Source organism: Coregonus lavaretus, assembly GCF_964263955.1.
Source record: "Coregonus lavaretus genome assembly, chromosome: 17".
Classification (NCBI taxonomy): Eukaryota; Metazoa; Chordata; class Actinopteri; order Salmoniformes; family Salmonidae; genus Coregonus; species Coregonus lavaretus.
This window is the reverse complement of record NC_140004.1, coordinates 41,090,469-41,111,395: the sequence shown is the minus strand read 5'-3', so window position 1 is coordinate 41,111,395 and position 20,927 is coordinate 41,090,469. Positions and strand designations below refer to the sequence as shown.

At 43.4% G+C, this 20,927-nt stretch overlaps 1 protein-coding gene, 1 long non-coding RNA gene and 1 pseudogene across 3 annotated transcripts in view; 2 read left to right on the top strand and 1 right to left on the bottom strand.

The window, feature by feature from the left end:
* Nucleotides 1-622: 622 nt before the first annotated feature.
* On the top strand, nt 623-9,769 carry LOC311145152 (E3 ubiquitin-protein ligase RNFT2-like). The gene is made up of 10 exons (XM_084181351.1): nt 623-707; nt 977-1,056; nt 1,259-1,770; nt 2,140-2,216; nt 2,423-2,523; nt 3,057-3,210; nt 5,370-5,519; nt 8,318-8,383; nt 8,842-8,943; nt 9,186-9,769. Exons 2-10 carry the CDS (start codon nt 1,010-1,012, stop codon nt 9,318-9,320), a joined length of 1,344 nt encoding a protein of 447 aa, XP_084037477.1. The 5' UTR covers nt 623-707; nt 977-1,009; the 3' UTR covers nt 9,321-9,769.
* A 344-nt stretch (nt 9,770-10,113) lies between these two features.
* On the bottom strand, nt 10,114-12,285 carry LOC311145155. The gene is made up of 2 exons (XR_014614563.1): nt 11,584-12,285; nt 10,114-11,055 (listed from the first exon to the last, which is right to left on the bottom strand). It is a non-coding gene; the product is annotated as an uncharacterized lncRNA (long non-coding RNA).
* Nucleotides 12,286-15,624: 3,339 nt separating this feature from the next.
* Nucleotides 15,625-20,927, top strand: part of LOC311144399 (F-box/WD repeat-containing protein 8-like) — a 28,523-nt pseudogene continuing 23,220 nt past the window's right edge. The window contains exons 1-4 of the transcript XR_014615583.1: nt 15,625-16,293; nt 16,403-16,507; nt 16,776-16,926; nt 18,127-18,215. The product of XR_014615583.1 is annotated as an F-box/WD repeat-containing protein 8-like (transcript). The remainder of the gene's footprint in view (nt 16,294-16,402; nt 16,508-16,775; nt 16,927-18,126; nt 18,216-20,927) is intronic.

The window sequence follows — 20,927 nt, the reverse complement described above, 5'->3', positions numbered from 1 at the left end:
GCTCCCCCTGCGCCATGTCCTTACAGAACACCAACAAGCTCCCATCTCTTAACACTTTAGCATTAACAACTTCCCCAATCAACTCTTTTATCACAGCCGTCAACCTTATCGGACTCATCGCCCCAACTCCCCCTTCCTCCCTAAACTTCATAATCACTTTATTCTCCTCCTCACCTCCTCCTGCCCTTCCTCTGCACTTTCTGCCTCCGAACTTCCACTATCGTTGGAATCTAGGTTGCTCTACTCAAACTTCCTTTTCTGCCTCCTCTCTAACTCTATAGAACTCTCGCTCCCCTTCATACCCCACTCCCTTTCTCTCCCGCTTTCTTTTTCCTCTTTCTTACTCCCTCCTTTAATTGTACCACTATGTTCCATACTTGCTTCCCTTTCCTCTCCATCACTATCTCTTACCATCTCTGACCCATTCACAGCACGGCCGTGCCGAACCTCCGCCACACCGAGTATAGTTTGTTTGTTTCTCAACGATTTCAAAAATCACTCTCCTCAACGAAGTTCCAGCGGAAAGTCTTCCTCCTCCTCCTCCTCCAAAATCGTCCACGGGAAAGTGAACGCTGATTGGTCGACTTGAAATGTCGCTGACGTCATACAGGAAAAACATCGTCGCGAGCCAGGCCAGACAAGCCGCAGGGGTGTGTAGGCAAAATAACTACAAGGGAATGACATTAATAAACAAAACGATGATTCAGGTGAGACCAACAATTTCCGTGGAAAAATATTAATTAAGAATCATGCATATAAATCATGCAATAGAGAAACCTGTAAACCATTGTACTGTACATGTACATGGTGGTGTGATTTTTCGACTGCCAACCATCATAGCTAAATAGTTAGCGTTAGCTATCTGCGGCTAGCTAATTGTTGCAATAAAAGTCTAGCCAACGATCGATACTCTCCCTGCTGCGTTGTACTGTTTTCACTTATTGCAATCTGTGTGTCTGTCTGCACCCCACCATAGGCGTGGATCACACGGGGATGAACTGGATGTGCCATGCAGAGAAGACACAGCAGCAACACGGATGGCATGCCCTCTGAAAGGTTTGAGTTCACGTCCTAGGACACAGGCATTTGCAGGTTCATCATCATATCCTGAAATTGTGCACTAAAGAGGATTCAATATGTATATATAACTGGTTAACTTCAAGAGCCAAATCCATTGAAAGGCAATGCAAGAAATAGACAATAGACAACAGTCTTTGAACCGTCAAAAGATGCAGCTGATCCTCTCTCTGCTCTCCAGGAGCCGTAGCCAAACCCTTGGATCAGAAAGCAGCCTGGACGAAGGAGGCGTGTTTGACTGCCTGAAACCCGACTCGTCCACCTCCCCCCAGCAGCTCTTCTCCGGCCTGGTTGGGGTCGGGGTTCCCTCGGGATCCGGTGTGCCCTCCGCAAACTTCCAGGTGGCTGGCCTTGTTCTGGGGACTCCTCCAGACGTCTTCATCCAGATGACTGCCTCCTCCAGGGAGGAAGGGGGGCCACACCGCTCTGAGTGTGGGCCCTACCTCCCCCGCCCGCCCCCACACCATCATCACAACCACCACCACTTCCACCAGCCGCTCCAGCACCGTACATCCCTGCTGCACTCTGCTGCGGGGGCCGGAGAGAGGCATGGGAACAGGGAGGAGGCCTCGGAGGACCCCTCTACACCGGCTCCGGCCTTGTCGGAGCTGAAGCCTGTAGTCACCTGGCTACAGAGGGGGTTCCCATTCATCCTGATCCTCCTGGCTAAAGTGTGTTTTCAGCACAAGCTCGGTAAGACTGGTTTTAGATCGCAATAAAAAAAGTGGCTCTTATACTTGTGTAGTAACACCAATACTACACTGATATAAATACTACACTGATATAAATATTACACTGATATACTAGACTGATTTAAATACTATACTGATATAAATATTACACTGATATACTACACTGATATAAATACTACATTGATATAAATACTACACTAATGACAATGTTTTTGTTATATAGCCTAGTACTTTAGTAGTTGCTTTGTAGTTGTATAGTATTGGAGTTGGTCATTTTGTGGAATAAGTAGAATAAGGAACATTTGGAAACTTTGGAAGTGTCAGATACTGTGTGTGACTGACTGCTAACCCTTCTGTTTCTCTCTGGTAGGTATTGCTCTGTGTGTTGGGATGGCCAGCACGTTTGCCTTCGCCAATTCAACATTCAAGCACCAGGTGTCACTACGGGTAATTTTCACATTCTATACAACTTCGGTGTGAGAGCATAAGTCTTAGACTTTTCATAAACATTTGAGCACATTCTTTGAGTGTTATTGAGTCTATGTAAATAGCTAGCTTGAGATTAGGTTATGGCTCAGCTAGTGAGAATATACGTACATTAGTGATTAGTAAAGGATTTGATTATTAACTATTTGTCTGTCTGTGCAAATCAGGAGGAGAGGTCTGTGGTTGTAGCTCTGTGGATGATCATGTTCCTATCTGGAAACATAGTGTATCTCTACTACACATTCGGTGCTGAGGAGCTGTACAACAGGTAGGGTAAAACCATGTCTTGTGGTTCTTTCTTATGGTATTGCACTGAAAACCCTACATTGCACTGAAAACCCTACATTGCACTGAAAACCCTACATTGCACTGAAAACCCTACATTGCACTGAAAACCCTACACAGTTGGCTGACATCGACATTTTCCTCGTTGAAATGATTTTCTTTCTCATCGATCTGTATACAGTATGACTCCTTTTGGTCCTTTTTGTTGTAATATGATTTTCATTGTCTTTAGGCATATGTTACCATGTGCCTTCTTGTCCTGTGAGTATTGATTTAGTGTTTATCATTACACCTGTTTTCACATTTTGTTTTGTCTTCAACATTTTTAGTCATGTTGTTAATTTTTGTTACTCCATCTTCTGTTGATCCATGAAAGTGTCCCTTGTACCCATTAGAGACTAGACCAGATATAAGGTATCACATCCATCCATGATCAAACCTCGACCTTTACAGTACTGAAGTCTGTCTCATCTCTGCCCCCCCCCCCCCTCCCCCCACCACCACCACCACCACCAGTCTGATGTTTGCAAAGCCCAACATCAACAGCTTTGACTTCTTTGATCTAATCTGGGCGGTAGGGATCACCGACTTTGTTCTCAAGTACTTTACCATCGGCCTGAAGTGCTTCATTCTGTTTCTACCCAAGATCCTCCTGGCCTTCAAATCCAGGGTAAGAGCCTGTGTTAGTGTTTTTTTATATTCATAAAGGTTTTTACTTTTATCCTGAGGGTCACAGCTTGTGTGCGTTTTATATTCATTAAAGTTTCACTCATGTCCTTGGGGTCACAGTGTGGGAGTGTGTGTGTTGATGTCTTATCCACGTGACAGTTTTGCTTATAACCTGTGGTCACAGAAAGAGTATGTGATTGTGTGTCTGTAGGTGTTCTATCTGCGTGCAGGTTTTGCCCGTGGGGCTCACAGTGTGTTTTGACCAAAGATGTATATATACACTAGATAACTGATGGGGGCGCTGTGTTGAAGCCACCATGCCTCCATATTGGCACTCCTACACCATTGTAAAACATATTTTGGAAGCTATAGAAATGCATTTATTAATGTTTACATTCATTTTTGCCACATTTATTGTATTGCAGACACCTTAACGCATACTTGTAAATGATATGTGAGCTAAACATACATTTGTACAAAATATATTAAAATATTTCCTTAAACTAGATATTTTTGAGATTACTAATGTTACTGGCCCCACTACAACAAAAAATATTTGTCCGTTAAACATTTAATTGAAATAGTGTAGAATACCATTCATTCCTATGGACGACTGCTCCTACTGGGGAGTGCCAATATGGCTGACCAGTAGCTTCAAAGCCTCTCAATGGCCAATACATAGAATCAGCAATCCAGGGTTTATATACATCATTGGTTTTGACTCGGCTGATAAACAGGCCAATCAGAGAGTGAGGCTGCTGCCACTGAGATCATTTTCCCTGGGGGGGCTGCAGGGGTGAGGTCATCCCTCCCTGGGGTTGGACCATTACTGTGGTGTGTCTGTGTCTGTGCTCCCACTCCTACTCACTCTCGGTTGCTGGGGATGCCCGCGCCACGCAATCACTAAACCGACCGACCAACCAACCCCCACCTCAACCACCATCCTCTGCCTTCCTGCCCCCCCCCCCCCCCTTGTGCATTGATTTATCATTTGATTTAGTTTGCTCTACTGTTTCTTCAACATTGCTCCTTGGCTGGCTACATTTTTGGCACTGTCAGTGCACTCCCACTCCAGGGAAATGTATTTTCTAATAGCCATGCATCCACCTGAAGCAAGATTTAATGAAAACATGTTTTTAGCAGCTGAGGGGGATAACTCATAAAGTGGCGTACCCTAAACTGCTGGATAGGTTTTGATTGGTAGGTTGAGAGGTCAGCGTCACTAATGAAACAAAACCAGCAGGAAGTACCAGAATGCTTTGGAACTGCTGCCGTGGCTCAAAGTTTCTGGCTGGAGTCCAGTTTTAGTTTGACACATTGTGTGTGTGTGTGTGTGTGTGTGTGTGTGTGTGTGTGTGTGTGTGTGTGTGTGAGGCCAACACTAGGGGTGGGCAGGGACAATGACGAAAGATGAATTTCCTGCTTGCGGAGGTCTCCCACCCCCAGTCTCTCTGCTACAGGGTTTCCAACCCAGAGTGATTAATCTCTGTCAGGTGATATCCACAGATCCATTATACACACTGTGATGCCACTGGGAATCCATTTCCTGTTAGTGTTTGGCCTTCTGTTTTTGAACCCCTCACTCCTCATATACACACACACACAGCAACAACAGGAACTTTTTATTTTTTAAGAGTACTGTCGCCTTGTCCTCCTGGCTTCCCCTGTGGCATCCATTGGAGAGCGAGGAGGAGTGGCCTCTTAAAGAAAAGATGGCTGCCCCCGCAGGTTGACGTGCCTAGGGCTGAACTGTGTGGGTAGCAGGTGGAGAGAGCCGAGCGGCTGCCAGTTTCCCTTGCGGTGTGGGGAAATTGCCTTTACTGCTGTGAAGCTGCGGCCTGCGGAGCCCTCGCCGGTGGCCATGCTTAGGCTGGAGCTTGTTGCTTACAGTGTGCTGCTCCTCAACAGATAGGCCTAGAGGTAGCTTTATTTGTGTTGTTTTTTGGCCGTTTACTTATCTTAAAGAAAAACTGACTGTATTGAGGGAATATACACTTGTCTTTGAAGAATATAACTAGTTTGTGGTGAAACCTCAGTTTTTTTCTGTATTTCTCTTTTTCACACCATCTCAAACCACCCATCAACCACAGACATTTTTCAGATGAATGTATTACATGCATTTCCAATGTCTTATCAGTGTCCTCCGTGTGTGTGTGGCAGGGTAAGTTCTACCTGGTGATAGAGGAGCTGAGTCAGCTGTTCAGGGCCCTGGTGCCCATCCAGCTGTGGTACAAGTACATCATGGGAGAGGACCCATCCACCAGCTACTTCCTAGGAGCCATGCTCATTATCAGCTACAGCCTCTGCAAGGTAACGTAGCGCTAATATAACTCACACTCAGCCTCTGCAAGGTAACGTAGCGCTAATATAACTCACACTCAGCCTCTGCAAGGTAACGTAGCGCTAATATAACTCACACTCAGCCTCTGCAAGGTAACGTAGCGCTAATATAACTCACACTCAGCCTCTGCAAGGTAACGTAGCGCTAATATAACTCACACTCAGCCTCTGCAAGGTAACGTAGCGCTAATATAACTCACACTCAGCCTCTGCAAGGTAACGTAGCGCTAATATAACTCACACTCAGCCTCTGCAAGGTAACGTAGCGCTAATATAACTCACACTCAGCCTCTGCAAGGTAACGTAGCGCTAATATAACTCACACTCAGCCTCTGCAAGGTAACGTAGCGCTAATATAACTCACACTCAGCCTCTGCAAGGTAACGTAGCGCTAATATAACTCACACTCAGCCTCTGCAAGGTAACGTAGCGCTAATATAACTCACACTCAGCCTCTGCAAGGTAACGTAGCGCTAAAATAACTCACACTCAGCCTCTGCAAGGTAACGTAGCGCTAAAATAACTCACACTCAGCCTCTGCAAGGTAACGTAGCGCTAAAATAACTCACACTCAGCCTCTGCAAGGTAACGTAGCGCTAATATAACTCACACTCAGCCTCTGCAAGGTAATGTAGTGCTAATATGATTCGCACTTCTTTTTTGTGGAGGTAGTTATATTCAATGTTGTTGGAGTAGCCTGTTCAATGGAGTCATTCAGTTACAGTTGAAGTCGGAAGTTTACATATACTTAGGTTGGAGTCATTAAAACAAGTTTTTCAACCACTCCACAAATGTCTTGTTAACAAACTAAAGTTTTGGCATGTCGGATAGGACATCTACTTTCTGCATGACACAAGTAATTTTTCCAACAATTGTTTACAGACAGATTATTTCATTTATAATTCACTGTATCACAATTCCAGTGGGTCAGAGGTTTACATACACTAAGTTGACTGTGCCTTTAAACAGCTTGGAAAATACCAGAAAATGATGTCATGGCTTTAGAAGGTTCTGATAAGCTAATTGACATCATTTGAGTCAATTGGATGTGTACCTGTGGATGTATTTCAAGGCCTACCTTCAAACTCAGTGCCTCTTTGCTTGACGTCATGGGAAAATCAAAAGAAATCAGTGAAGACCTCAGAAAAAGAATTGTAGACCTCCACAAGTCTGGTTCATCCTTGGGAGCAATTTCCAAACGCCTGAAGGTACCACGTTCATCTGTACAAACAATAGTGCGCAAGTATAAACACCATTGGACCACGCAGCTGTCATACCGCTCAAGAAGGAGACGCGTTCTGTCTCCTAGAGATGAACATACTTTGGTGCGGAAAGTGCAAATCAATCCCAGAACAACAGCAAAGGACCTTGTGAAGATGCTGGAGGAAACAGGTACAAAAGTATCTATCCACAGTAAAACGAGTCCTATATCGACATAACCTGAAAGGCCGCTCAGCAAGGAAGAAGCCACTGCTCCAAAACCGCCATAAAAAAGCCATACTACGGTTTGCAACTGCACTTAGGGACAAAGATCGTACTTTTTGGCCATAATGACCATTGTTGTGTTTGGAGGAAAAAGGGGGCTGCTTGCAAGATGAAGAACACCATCCCAACCGTGAAATACAGGGGTTGCAGCATCATGCTGTGGGGGTTCTTTGCTGCAGGAGGGACTGGTGCACTTCACAAAATAGATGGCATCATGAGGAAGGAAAATTATGTGGATATATTGAAGCAACATCTCAAGACATCAGTCAGGAAGTTGAAGCTTGGTCACAAATGGGTCTTCCAAATGGACAACGACACCAAGCATACTACCAAAGTTGTGGCAAAATGGCTTAAGGACAACAAAGTCAAGGTATTGGAGTGGCCATCACAAAGCCCTGACCTCAATCCTATAGAACATTTGTGGGCAGAACTGAAAAATGGTGTGCAAGGAGGCCTAGCTCGCACACACTAGCTCTGTCAGGAGGAATGGGCCAAAATTCACCCAACTTATTGTGGGAAGCTTGTGGAAGGCTACCCGAAACGTTTTACCCAAGTTAAACAATTTAAAGGCAATGCTACCAAATACTAATTGAGTGTATGTAAACTTCTGACCCACTGGGAATGTGATGAAATAAATAAAAGCTGAAATAAATCATTCTCTCTACTATTATTCTGATATTTCACATTCTTAAAATAAAGTGGTGATCCTAACTGACCTAAAACAGGGAATTTTTACTAGGATTAAATGTCAGGAATTGTGAAAAACTGAGTTTAAACGTATTTGGCTGAGGTGAACTTTTTACTTCAACTGTATATTCAACTCTGTATATTCAATGGAGTTGTTGGTATTGTGATAACTAAATGTGTGTGGGTGGTGTATGTGCAAGAAATTCATGATAAATAGGCTAAAGCATGAATACATCATGGGTGGCTACAGCTTTCAAAGTATTGTGGGTTGAGATGAGAAACTGGAGAAATTGAGTCAGAGTTGTTCATAGATGTGTGTCATTAGAAGGTTGCAAAATGGGACAGGATACTGCACATCACTGAGTGGTTAAGAATATAACATTTAATTAAGTTAAGAATACAAAAAGGAACCAAAATATATTGACCCAGTAGAGAATTGTGTTAGTTAGAGGAAGTTAGAATTTTGTAACTTTTTCAGGATAAAATTCAGTGGTCACCAACCCTGTTCCTTGAAAGCTGGAGGTGCAGGCTTTTGTTCCAGCCCTGCAGTAATGCACCCGATTCTAGAGCCTTAACTGTTTGTGTTGATCTTTCAGTCGTTTGACCTCTGTGGACGAGTATCAGCCATACGCAAGGCAATGGCAATTCTCTGCAGTTCTCAGGTGAGAAATTATTACTTTTTGTAAATACAAGTATCTGGGTCAATTAGCAGCCCACATCACTATCTTATAGCCATTTAAGTAATATTTCTAGCTGCAGTAGTACACCTTCAACAGTGAATTTGTTGTGCCTGATATTGCACTCTGATTGAGTTATCTTACTACATATACATTATTAGAATGCACAACTTATACACTGAGTTGACCCTGTATGGAATGGGAAGGTAAACATTTACATTTAAAAATATATATATTATTTAGCAGACGCTCTTATCCAGAGTGACTTACAGGAGCAATTAGAGTGAAGTGCCTTGCTCAAGGGCACATTGGTAGATGTGTCACCTATTTGACTCGGGGATTCGAACCAGCAACCTTTCGGTTACCGGCCCAACTCTCTTAACCGCTAGGCTACCTGACTTTGTCTCTTTGTCACCACCTACCTGCTGCTCTATCACCCACAGAGTTATGGTGTGAGAGCCAGCAGCCAGCAGTGCAGTGAAGCTGGGGACATTTGTGCTATTTGTCAGGGCGACTTCAGAGACCCCATCGTTCTTCTCTGTCAGGTGAGGGGACATATATAAACCCATGGCTCTAGCTACTATCCTCACTAGTATGTTATTCACTGCTAAGAGTTCTATGTTACATTTGTGTCAGGGTCAGGTTATTATTTTTTACCAACAGCTGATTATGTGATAGTGTGGGCAATCTGTGGTGTAGACAGTAAGTAGGATGGTGTCATGTCATGGGTGAAGGAGTGCATGTAACGGTAAACTTAATTTTGTTTGTCTGTCTCTCTACCCTCTAGCATGTGTTCTGTGAGGAGTGCCTGTGTCTGTGGTTCGACCGTGAGCGAACGTGCCCCCTGTGTCGATCTGCGGTCATAGAGACCCTGCACTGCTGGAAGGACGGCACCACCTCTGCCCACTTCCAGATCTACTAGTGATTGACGGCCAGATGCCCACCAGACACTGGGGGGCTCTATGGAGTCCATTTAGTATGCCATTAATGTATAAAGTCAGTTACTATACCTTCTCTACACCACTGTCTCTATCCCTATCACACTGCTTGCCTAAGTTTGGCTTCAGCCATGTCTTGCAAAGAAATATAATATTAACGTATCACAGTGTGCCACAGCACCGTGTGGTATGGGTTAGTGTTCTTGCAAAGGGTACCTATAGTAGTATGTCAGTATAACAATTGCTTGTTTGCTCATGTATTTAGTTATATTTAGTTACTTATGCATATCACCTGATTTCTAGTGTAGATTCAGCTTATGTTTAGTGACATAATTTAAACCATAAAAAATGTATAGAAAAAAAATCACAGGTTCTGTGTTCTTTCAGTGTGTATCAGATTTTCCAATTAAACCATGATTGATGCAGTATTGTTAAACTTTTGTTGAATGTTTTATGTTGTCACATTATTAGTCATTGCTTAATAATGATAGCATGAAAGCATTTTTACTTTGAAACTTTTATTATCTCGAGTGAGCACAGAATTCACAATGTAATACATATTTAAATAGCATGTAAAGAACACATTCTTTATAAAAGACACAGATTCAGCACTGCAATTGAAAATTACAGTTTTTGTGATATATATAAAAACAGTTTATGGACTGTAAACATAAATAGCATGCCCTTATATTTACACATGATTTCTTGCATGGTTTCATGAACATTATCTGCGTTAACACTGCTACCCCAAGCCCATTTCAAAAGTTCAAAAAAATAGAACAGTTGACATATTCCCCTCTCTCTTCAGTCATCAATATTTGATACAGCCCACAGCATTATTCACCTAATGAAAATAAATGACTAGAAACAAAAAAACGGTTTGAAAAAAATCGTATCAAAATTGATTTTCATCTGTAGTGATGGTAGAATCCAGACTTTGCATGGTCTATAATTATTACAGAAGCTTATCTAACAAGTACAGTGCAATTTATCCACTGAGCACCATTTCAAGAATGCCCGTCACAAGAGACAAGGCACCTAGAAGTAGGCTACACACGTTCTTAAATGTATTTTTTGCATACCAACAGGATATTTCAGTTAGGTAATTGACATCGTATATAGTCCATCGATAATTCAAGTGTAAATTCATCAACGTATGACAGTTGCGTGGGCAATATTAGTACGCTTTTCCTTTAGTAACCGTCAGGGGAGGAAGACATCACCGTTCTAAACTCGGAAGAACCGCCAGACAGTGAGAGTGATGATAAAAGTGGCGTCAGTCATATCTGTTGAATTCAAATGAATTCAAAGCAATGCGTCAAATAATCTAATAAATGGGGGAAAAAACGCACTGAGAAATGTATTCACGCAGTACTGCATCTTAGACCCACATGTCCTAAAGTATTATTTTAATGGAAAATGTTACTCAGTCTCTGTGACAAAATGTTATGTCACCTGAACTCTGAAGCACAACATTTTCCTTAGCCAACACAAAGTACAAAGAATGTATGTCCTTTGATTTTGGTCAGATTCCTTATTTTTCAAAACCCTGTTCTTAACGGTCTGGCTGCATGTGTGGCATGTTGATCATGATGACATGTAAGTGTGCACATTGGACCTCGGCGCTCTGTGGCAGGTTGACTGGGTGGCATCCATTTTCTCAGTGCAAATATTCTGACAGCTTTCTCTGTCTCCTCCTCGGGATCTTGAAGGCACCATCTAAAGTGGATAAAAAAATAAAAATGTTAGCTCATAAACATTTAGATCATATTTTGATTTTAAAAAGAATCAGTGAATAATCCAACATAGTTTTGCTTATGAATAACTAAATGATAAATTCTCAAAATTACACCAGCTATTATTACATATTTATAACCGCAATTCACCTGCTGAACATTGTTGGGGAAAGTTTGCCATCAAGCGTCTATACTCGCAACCAAGTTTGTTTGCATTACTCATATGCTGCGTTCATAACAACTAGGAACTCGGAACTGGGAACTCGGTAATCTCCGACTTCAGACTTCAGTGCGTTCTAAACAATTGGGAACTCGGACAAAAACGAGCTCCGAATGGGAAAAATCGTTTTGAACGGTCATTCAACTCGGAATTCCAACTCGGGAACTCTTTCTAGAGCTCCGACTTTCCGACCTGAAGATCACTGACGTCATGATCATGACCTCGTATTTTTCCGAGTTCCCAGTTGTTTTGAACGCGGCAAAAGTGATGACGCGCTCCTGTGAAGCTTACCTGTTGCTGGCTTTGCCTTTGTAGTGTCTTGCACCTATAGGTGTCGCTTTCTGATAAAGAGCATGAGGACGGTGATTTGTATTGCTGTGCATACAAAGCCTTTAAAGTGGACTTTTCTATTCAACTCCAGTTTCTCGTAATATCTGTTGTCTCGAGATCCAACCGTCCAGTTTTTATCCATCTCGTCCCCGATCCTCCGGAGCCGGGAGGCGAGCGACTGGGTCCCGGAGCATGGTGAGGGTCCTTGGGCACAGATCATCGAGTCGTCGGGTAGAGGCAGAGGCTGGTCTATCGGGAGCCAGCACATGTTCTCTAAAAATCTATTTATATTTGTTATCTGTCCCTGTCCCCTCCTCTTATCCACTCTTCGGGAATATGATCTTCTTTACTGTACAGATCAGATCTGGACTGTGTTGTTTCTCTCTCTCTCTCGCTGTTATATTATTCATGATTAAGGAGTCACATGGTGTGAGGGGTTTACATCATCTTCTCCCAAAAGAGAGAGGTAATCATTAACTCTTAAAAACCCGTCGTCTCATCTTATCTGACGAGCCTTTTGTTTGATATAATGGTCAGAGGGGTCTAGTTGAATAATCATAGGATTTCAAATAATAAGTATAATACATTTTTGAGAGTACTCTACCTAGAAAGTGGACACAATCGGGATCATAAACTGTTTTCTTTAATAATTGTGTATTTTTATTTAAAGTTTATTCATTGTACGGGTTATGCTATTTTGAAATTAAAATATGAAATAATCCACTATTACAGACCGATGCGCCCATAATAAACTATACAGAATTAAATGTTGTGGAACTGAGGCTATACCTAAGAGTTCAGGGAGGAGGAGGAGGAAAGCAGTCCCATGGTGGATGGAGTGAGGGGCAATGGTGAGGAGTAGGAACAGGGCATTTAGAGTACTGAAAAGGACGCATAATTTCCAACATCTGATTCAGTATAAGCAGGCCCAGGCCATGGTGAGGAGAACTATCCGTCAGGCAAAGAGGTCATGTTGGCATCGGTTCTGTGACACCATTGGAAGGGCGACACCTGTGGGAGAAGTGTGGGGGATGATTAAGAGGATGAGTGGGATCAGAAGGGAGTGGGATTATCCAGTGTTGACGAGTGGGGAGGATGTGGCAGTAACAGATGAGGAGAAAGCAGAGATGATGGCCAAAGCATATGTCCAAGTGCATAGCTCTGCAAATCTGTCAGAGGAGGGGCAGAGGGGGAGAGAGAACACGAGAGAGGAGCATCCTGGAGTGCTGGAAAGGAGGGAGGATGTAAATGATGCGTTGAGTGCACCATTTACCAGGGCAGAGGTGAAAAGAGCAATAGGTAAGGGAGGGTTAACTTCACCTGGGAAAGATGAGGTGTGCTATGTTATGTTGGCCCATTTTAGTGTAGTCCCGTGTGGCTCAGTTGGTAGAGCATGGCGTTTGCAACGCCAGGGTTGTGGGTTCGTTTCCCACGGGGGACCAGTATGAAAATATATGCACTCGCTAACTGTAAGACGCTCTGGATAAGAGCGTCTGCTAAATTACTAAAATGTAAATGAGGCACTGGATAAGGTATTGGTGTTGTACAACAGAGTGTGGGAGGAGGGGAAACTACCAGCCAATTGGAAGGAGGCAGTAGTGGTACCAATCCGGAAGCCCAGGAAGGATCCAATGATGCCAACAAGCTATTGGCCAATAGCTTTAACATCACATGTATGTAAGATTATGGAACGTATGATTACGAGAGGCTAACTTACTTCCGGGAGAGCAGAGGGCTAGTATCGCCACATCAGAGTGGGTTCAGGAAGGGTAGTGGAACTATGGATCCAGTGCTCTGCTTAGAAGCAAAGGTCAGGAAGGCTCAGGTGAACAAGGGGACTGTTGTAGCTGTCTTTTTTGATGTGGAGAAGGCGTATGATATGATGTGGAAAGAGGGGTTGTTAATCAAGCTTGATATTATGGGGGTAGGAGGAAGAATGTACAACTGGATAAAGGATTTCCTGTTTGGAAGGTCTATCCAGGTGAGGGTGGGGCAGTCTTTATCAGGCAGCTACTTGGTGGATAATGGTACACCACAGGGGAGCGTGATTAGTCCTCTGTTGTTCTCAATCATGATCAATGATGTTTACTCTCAGGTACAGCTGGATATAGGGAGGTCATTATTTGCAGATGATGGTGCCTTAAGGAAGAGGGGAAGAAATGTGCCATACATAGTCAGGAAGGTACAGGAAGCAATTGATGAGGTAGAGCGGTGGGCATTAATGTGGGGATTCAGGTTCTCTGTAGAGAAAACTCAAACAGTGTTCTTTACCAGGAGGAAGGTGGGAGATGAGGTATGATTGATGTTATATGGGAGAAACTTGGAGAGGGTGGGGGCCTTCAGGTTCCTTGGGGTATACTTTGATACTAGACTGACCTGGGCAGAACACATTGAGAGAGTGGTGGGAAAGTGTAAGAAGGTGCTAAATGTGATGCGCTGTCTGACGGGGAAGGAGTGGGGGGCTGGACGTTCCTCATTGAAGACTATGTATGTTGCATTGATCCAATCTGTAATAGATTATGGCAGTATAGCATATGGTTCGGCAGCCCGGACCTCACTGGAAAGGCTAGATGTCATACAGGGGCAAGGACTCAGAATATGTAGTGGGGCGTTTCGGATGTCCCCAGTGGCTGCATTACAGGTGGAGACAGGGGATATGCCGTTGCAGATTAGGAGACAGCAGCTGGCAATGAATTATTGGGTCAACCTACAAGGACATGGGGTGTCTCATCCTGCGAAAGGGATTTTACAGGCATGCTGGGAACATGAGCGAAGACAGAACACGAGCTTTGGGTGGGTAATACCCAGGCGAAGGAGATGGGACTGTATGGAAGGGAGTTTAGTCCAACGGTAGTTATTCCTGTAAATCCACCATGGCTACTCCCGCCTCCAGTAGTTGATCTAGAAGTGTTGGAGAGACTACAGAAAGATAGGGAGGGGGTTGATCCAGCTGATTTTTTTAAGAGACGTCTGGAAACTGTGTATCAGGATTTTGTGGCCATTTACACAGATGGTTCAAAAGATCCAAGGACAGGACGTACTGGGTCAGCATTTGTAGTGCAGGAATGTGGGGTGGAAGTCAGGAAACGTATTACAGATCATCTGGCTGTATATACGGCGGAGCTGATGGCCATACTGTTGGCCTTGCAGTGGGTGGAGGAAGTTAAGCCAGACAGAATAGTTATTTGCTCTGATTCATGTGCAGTGTTAATGAGTCTCCAGTCCTTTAGCTCACGTAGCAGACAAGACCTGCTTTATGGCATGATTAAACAGATGGGTATTCAGATAAGATTTTCTCGGGTTTCAGCACATGTAGGGGTGGAGGGGAACGAGGCAGTAGATGAACAGGCTAAACAAGCACTTAGTAGTGGGGATGTTGATGTTGAAGTATCAATGAGCAAGGCAGAGGTAAAAAGCCTGATATATACAGTGATGGTGCAGAGATGGCAGGAGCAGTGGAATGGAAATAATAAGGGAAGGCATTTATTTCAAGTACAGAGGAAAGTCGGGGAGGATGGCAGGAAGGGACAGAAGAGAGGAGGCTATTTTTTACAAGATTAAGGGTGGGACACAGCCAGTTGAATAAGAAATTAAACGTGATAGGAAAGCATCTATCAGGAAAGTGTGATTATTGTCAGGAAATAGAGACTGTGGAGCATGTATTGCTACAGTGTGGGCAGTATCAGAGGGAAAGAGAGAGGATGATATTTAGTATGAGGGAGAAGGGGATACAGGAAATTAGTTTAAAGAGTATATTGAGCAGAACATCATTAGATATAGTCTCAAATATTTTGTTATCTTTTTTCAGAGAAACGGGGTTGGCAAGTAGGATTTAGTTTCTCCCTGTCACTGGCCCACATTCCAGTACGGTAGGTGGCGGTAATGCACCATAACGTTGGATGCCAACCGCCGATAAACCCCACTGAAGAAGAAGTACATTTTGCGGAACTAATCTGACAGCAAAGTCTCTCTAGTCGGACAGGTATTGGTACAGGACTTCACAGTTTGTTTTTGTTTTGGGATGAGGTAGAAAAGTGTTAACCCTACCGCTTTGTTATTTTGTCTAAAAATAACAAGTTAAAGATATATGTTGTTGTACCAATGTTAGAAGAATATGGCAGAAGACGATCTCTTCTGGCGTTTAGAGAGCGTTTGAAGCAAGAACTGACAAACAACATACCCGCAAATTGACTCGGTACCGGTACCCTCTGAATATAGCCTCGTTATTGTTATTTTATTGTGTTACTTTTTTCCTTCATTTTTTAATATTTGTAATTTGTAGCAAATATTTTCTTACTTACTTAAAAGAAGTTCTGCATTGTTGGTTAAGGGCTTGTGTACAGGTGTACTCTCTTGGCCAACCAAGTTGGGCAGACTCTAAAAAATAAGTATTTTTGTGAAAAAATACCAGTAAGAAGACAGAAGAATGTGTCCTCTGCAACATCACAGGGGAACAGTGAATGAGAAGAGGACCAATCACAATGTATCGATAGCCGAGGGCTTGCTAGGTGGAAGGACCAGTCCCTTGTTGGAGAGGATTCAAGAGAAGAGGACTCGAAGGAAGAGACAATACCACAGTGTGACAAATACACTAGCACCTCCCTGCAAAAACTGCTGCAGAGGAAAGTTAACAAGGCCGACAAATTGGTGGATCAATTCATTCAAGACCTGGTAAGATGATGTTAAGGATGATCATGACAGTTCTACCAGTAGAGGTAGCCTAACTACCACTTAATTAAGTGGAACTCTATTTCATTGCTGTTTCACTTATTTTTTGCAGAATGAGATAAATTACACTCCCTTCTTTGACGTCGAGTCGCCCTACGAGTTAGCCCTGAATATCTTCCAATATCTCAGCCGGACAGAGTTGGGATGATGTGCTCAGGTAAACTTAAGTTCGTGATCACATCCGTCAGTCATATAAAACTCAGAGACTACTCTGTTTTCACCTGAAGCATAAGTGGACCTGAACAGACCTTACACTGTTTTGTGCAACCTAATGTGACGTAGGCCCTAGCCCTAGTAGGTGATGATGACCACTCTATCCAACATGTCCTCTTCAGTGTCCTCTCCAGGTCAGCAAGATGTGTAGTATAAGTACACTGTTCTACTCTGTTGTACCTAAGTGATGATCACTCAATATGCTTCCACAGGTGAGCAAGGCGTGGGATGAGGTGCAGTCGTTTAGGATGTGCCTGAAGGAGGGTTATCACCACGCTACCTCCTGTCTCTGACTCCCCCTGCTAGAAGAGCACACTACAAGACTGCAGGAACTCTGAGAAAACTGTGCACTCCAACTGGAAGGTAGGGGACGGCTTGGCTTGATAGGGGGGTGTGTGTGTGTGTGTGTGGCGCTTTAACTCAATTCATTTTTGAGAACTCAATGCACTTCATCTGAACATGCCCTTAAACCTGTGTAACTATACAGTATTAACTTAAACCTGTGTAACTATACAGTATTAGCTTAAACCTGTGTAACTATACAGTATTAACTTAAACCTGTATAACTATACAGTATTAACTTAAACCTGTATAACTATACAGTATTAACTTAAACCTGTGTAACTATACAGTATTAACTTAAACCTGTGTAACTATACAGTATTAGCTTAAACCTGCGTAACTATACAGTATTAACTTAAACCTGTGTAACTATACAGTATTAACTTAAACCTGTGTAACTATACAGTATTAACTTAAACCTGTGTAACTATACAGTATTAACTTAAACCTGTGTAACTATACAGTATTAACTTAAACCTGTGTAACTATACAGTATTAACTTAAACCTGTGTAACTATACAGTATTAGCTTAAACCTGTGTAACTATACAGTATTAACTTAAACCTGTGTAACTATACAGTATTAACTTAAACCTGTGTAACTATACAGTATTAACTTAAACCTGTGTAACTATACAGTATTAACTTAAACCTGTGTAACTATACAGTATTAACTTAAACCTGTGTAACTATACAGTATTAGCTTAAACCTGCGTAACTATACAGTATTAACTTAAACCTGTGTAACTATACAGTATTAACTTAAACCTGTGTAACTATACAGTATTAGCTTAAACCTGCGTAACTATACTATAGTCTCCTGAGTGGCGCCGCATCGCAGTGCTAACTGTGCCACTAGAGATCCTGGTTCGAATCCAGGCTCTGTCGCAGCCGGCCGCGACCGGGAGACTCATGGGCGGCGCACAATTGGCCCAGCGTCGTCCAGGGTAGGGGAGGGAATGGCCGGCAGGGATGTAGCTCAGTTGATAGAGCATGGCGTTTGCAACGCCAGGGTTGTGTGTTCGTTTCCCACGGGGGGCCAGTATAAAAAATAAATAAAAAATATGTATTCACTAACTGTAAGTCGCTCTGGATAAGAGCGTCTGCTAAATGACTAAAATGTAAAATGTAAAATGATATACAGTATTAACTGTAGTAACAACATTGTAATTACATAGGGACGCCGATAAACTAAACGTTTTACATGTCTTCCTACTCCTAGAATCGTGTTGAATCAATCAGCCAACTGCAGTATGAGCTAGGGAAGGTGCTGTGTGACGTCAGTTCCTGTGACAGCTATGTTGTTGCTGGGTAAGATATACAGTAATATAACCTGTTTTTAGTGTCGGAAGGGGCAAGCAGCTGTGTTGATCAGCACGTTTTCAGCCCAATGAAGGGAGATCAATAGACATTGAGCTGCTGCTTTGACATTGTACTAAAAGAGACCACCACGTGTCTTTGAACTCCTTTCTTTTCACATTCTTTTAATTCAACCTGTTGTGAAAACACAATAGACTTCAGTCTCTATGTTATGCCCCTTACTGCTACGGATTCTCACTCTCACATGAAGTAAGCTATTTAAATTCGACTGGGCCCGGTGTACCGTAGGATGATAGTGTGACTTGAGCTGCTGAAATGAGTCTGTTAAATGTTGTATCAGGAGGCTGGGGCCCGCAGGGGGCGGTCTGATTAAATTCTCCCATGGCCCCGGTGAACTCTGGCTGGGTCCCAAATGGCACCCTATTCCCTACATACAGAGACAGAGGGCTGCCTACTGCAGCAAATTGTATTCACACCTAGAATATAATTTATTCCCCCTCAGGAGGCTGAAAAGATTTGGCATGGGCCCTTGGATCCTCAAAAAGTTTTACACCATCGAGAGCATCTTGACTGGCTGCATCACCGCTCGGTATGGTAAATGCACCGCCCTTGACCGCAAAGTGCTACAGAGGGTGGTGCGGACAGCCTAGTACATCACTGGGGCCGAGCTCCGTGCCATCCAGGACCTCTATATCAGGCGGTGCCAGAGGAAGGCTCGATGATGCAGCCACCCAAGCCATAGACTGTTCACTCTGCTACCGTCCGGCAAATGGTACCGGAGCATCGGCAGCATCGGCAGCATCGGCTCTCGGACCAACAAGCCATAAGACTGCTAAATAGCCAGCCTGCTAAATAGTCAATTAATGGTACCCAACTATCTAACTATATATATATTTTTTTGATTAGTCATATGCATAGGGTCGCAGATGTAATTGCAGGGTACAGTGAAATTCTTAAGCTCCGAGCTCCATCAGTGCAGGTCAAAAAGAGAAGGGAATGAAACCATAATACAAATTATAATAATATATATTTATACTGAACAAAAATATAAACGCAATGTGCAACAATTTCAACGATTTTACTGAGTTACAGTTCATATAAGGAAATCAGTCAATTAAAATAATTAAATTAGGCCCTAATCTGTGGATTTCACAAGACTGGGCAGTGGCGCAGCATAGGTCCACCCACTTGGGAGCCAGGCCCAGCCAATCAGAATGAGTTTTTCCCCACAAAAGAGCTTAATTACAGACAGAAATACTCCTCCGTTTCATCAGCTGTCCGGGTGGCTGGTCTCAGACGATCCCACAGGTAAAGAAGCCGGATGTAGAGGTCCTGGGCTAGCGTGGTTACACGTGGTCTGCGCTTGTGAGGCCGGTTGGACATACTGCCAAATTCTCTAAAAGCGATGTTGGAAGCAGCTTATGGTAGAGAAATGAACATTCAGTTCTCTGGCAACAGCTCTGGTGGACATTCCTGCAGTCAGCATGCCAATTGCACGCTCCCTCAAAACTTTAGACATTTGGGCATTGTGTTGTGTGACAAAACTGCACATTTTAGTGTGGCTTTTTATTGTCCCCAAGACAATGGGCACCTGTGTAATGATGATGCTGCTTAATCAGCTTCTAGATATGCCACACCTGTCAGGTGGATGGAGTATCTTGGCAAATTTGAGAGAAATAAGCTTTTTATGCGTATGGAACATTTCTGGGATCTTTTATTTCAGGTCATGAAACATAGGACCAACACTTTACATGTTACGTTGATATTTTTGTTAAGTATATATATTTACAACTGTAACAATGGTAAATCTCCATTGAGGGGTGGGGGCAGGGTAAATGTCCCCAAAGGAATGTCCATAGGGGGAGCAGCAGGGGGGGAAGTGAGAAGTGAATGAAGCCATAATAATAATATACACTATGTATACAAAAGTATATGGACACCCCTTCAAATTAGCAAATTCGGCTATTTCAGCCACACCTGTTGCTGACAGATGTGTAAAATAGAGCACACCGCCATGCAATCTCCATAGACAAACACTGGCAGTAGAATGGCCTTACTGAAGAGCTCAGTGACGTTCAACGTGGCACCGTTATAGGATGCCACCTTTCCAACAAGTCAGTTATGCAAATTTCTGCCCTGCTAGAGCTGCCCCAGTCAACTATAAGTGCTGTTATTGTGAAGTGGAAACGTCTAGGAGCAACAACGGCTCAGCCATGAAGTGGTAGGCTGCACAAGCTCACAGAACAGGACCGCCGAGTGCGGAAGCGCGTAGCGCATCAAAATTGTCTGTCCTCGGTTGCAACACTCACTACCGAGTTCCAAACTGCCTCTGGAAGCAACATCAGCACAATAACTGTTCGTAGGGAGCTTCATGAAATGGGTTTCCATGGCCGGGCAGCCACACACAAGCCTAAGATCACCGTGCACATTACCAAGCATTGGCTGGAGTGGTGTAAAGCTCGCCGCCATTGGACTCTGGAGCAGTGGAAACGCGTTCTCAGAAGTGATGAATCACGCTTCACCATCTGGCAGTCCGACGGACAAATCTGGGTTTGGCGAATGCTAGGAGAAGGCTACCTGCCCCAATGCATAGTGCCAACTGTTTGGTGGAGGAGGAATAATGGTCTCGGGCTGTTTTTCATGTTTTGGTCTAGGCCCCTTAGTTCCAGTGAAGGGAAATCTTAACGCTACAGAATACAATGA

Bases quoted from the DNA above. Each gene is read 5' to 3' on its own strand.
- LOC311145152 (XM_084181351.1), top strand. From the start codon at position 1,010: ATGCAGAGAAGACACAGCAGCAACACGGATGGCATGCCCTCTGAAAG. The intron at 5,520-8,317 runs GTAACGTAGCGC...TTGATCTTTCAG, and splicing joins TCAGCTACAGCCTCTGCAAG to TCGTTTGACCTCTGTGGACG. The intron at 8,944-9,185 runs GTGAGGGGACAT...TCTACCCTCTAG, and splicing joins CCATCGTTCTTCTCTGTCAG to CATGTGTTCTGTGAGGAGTG.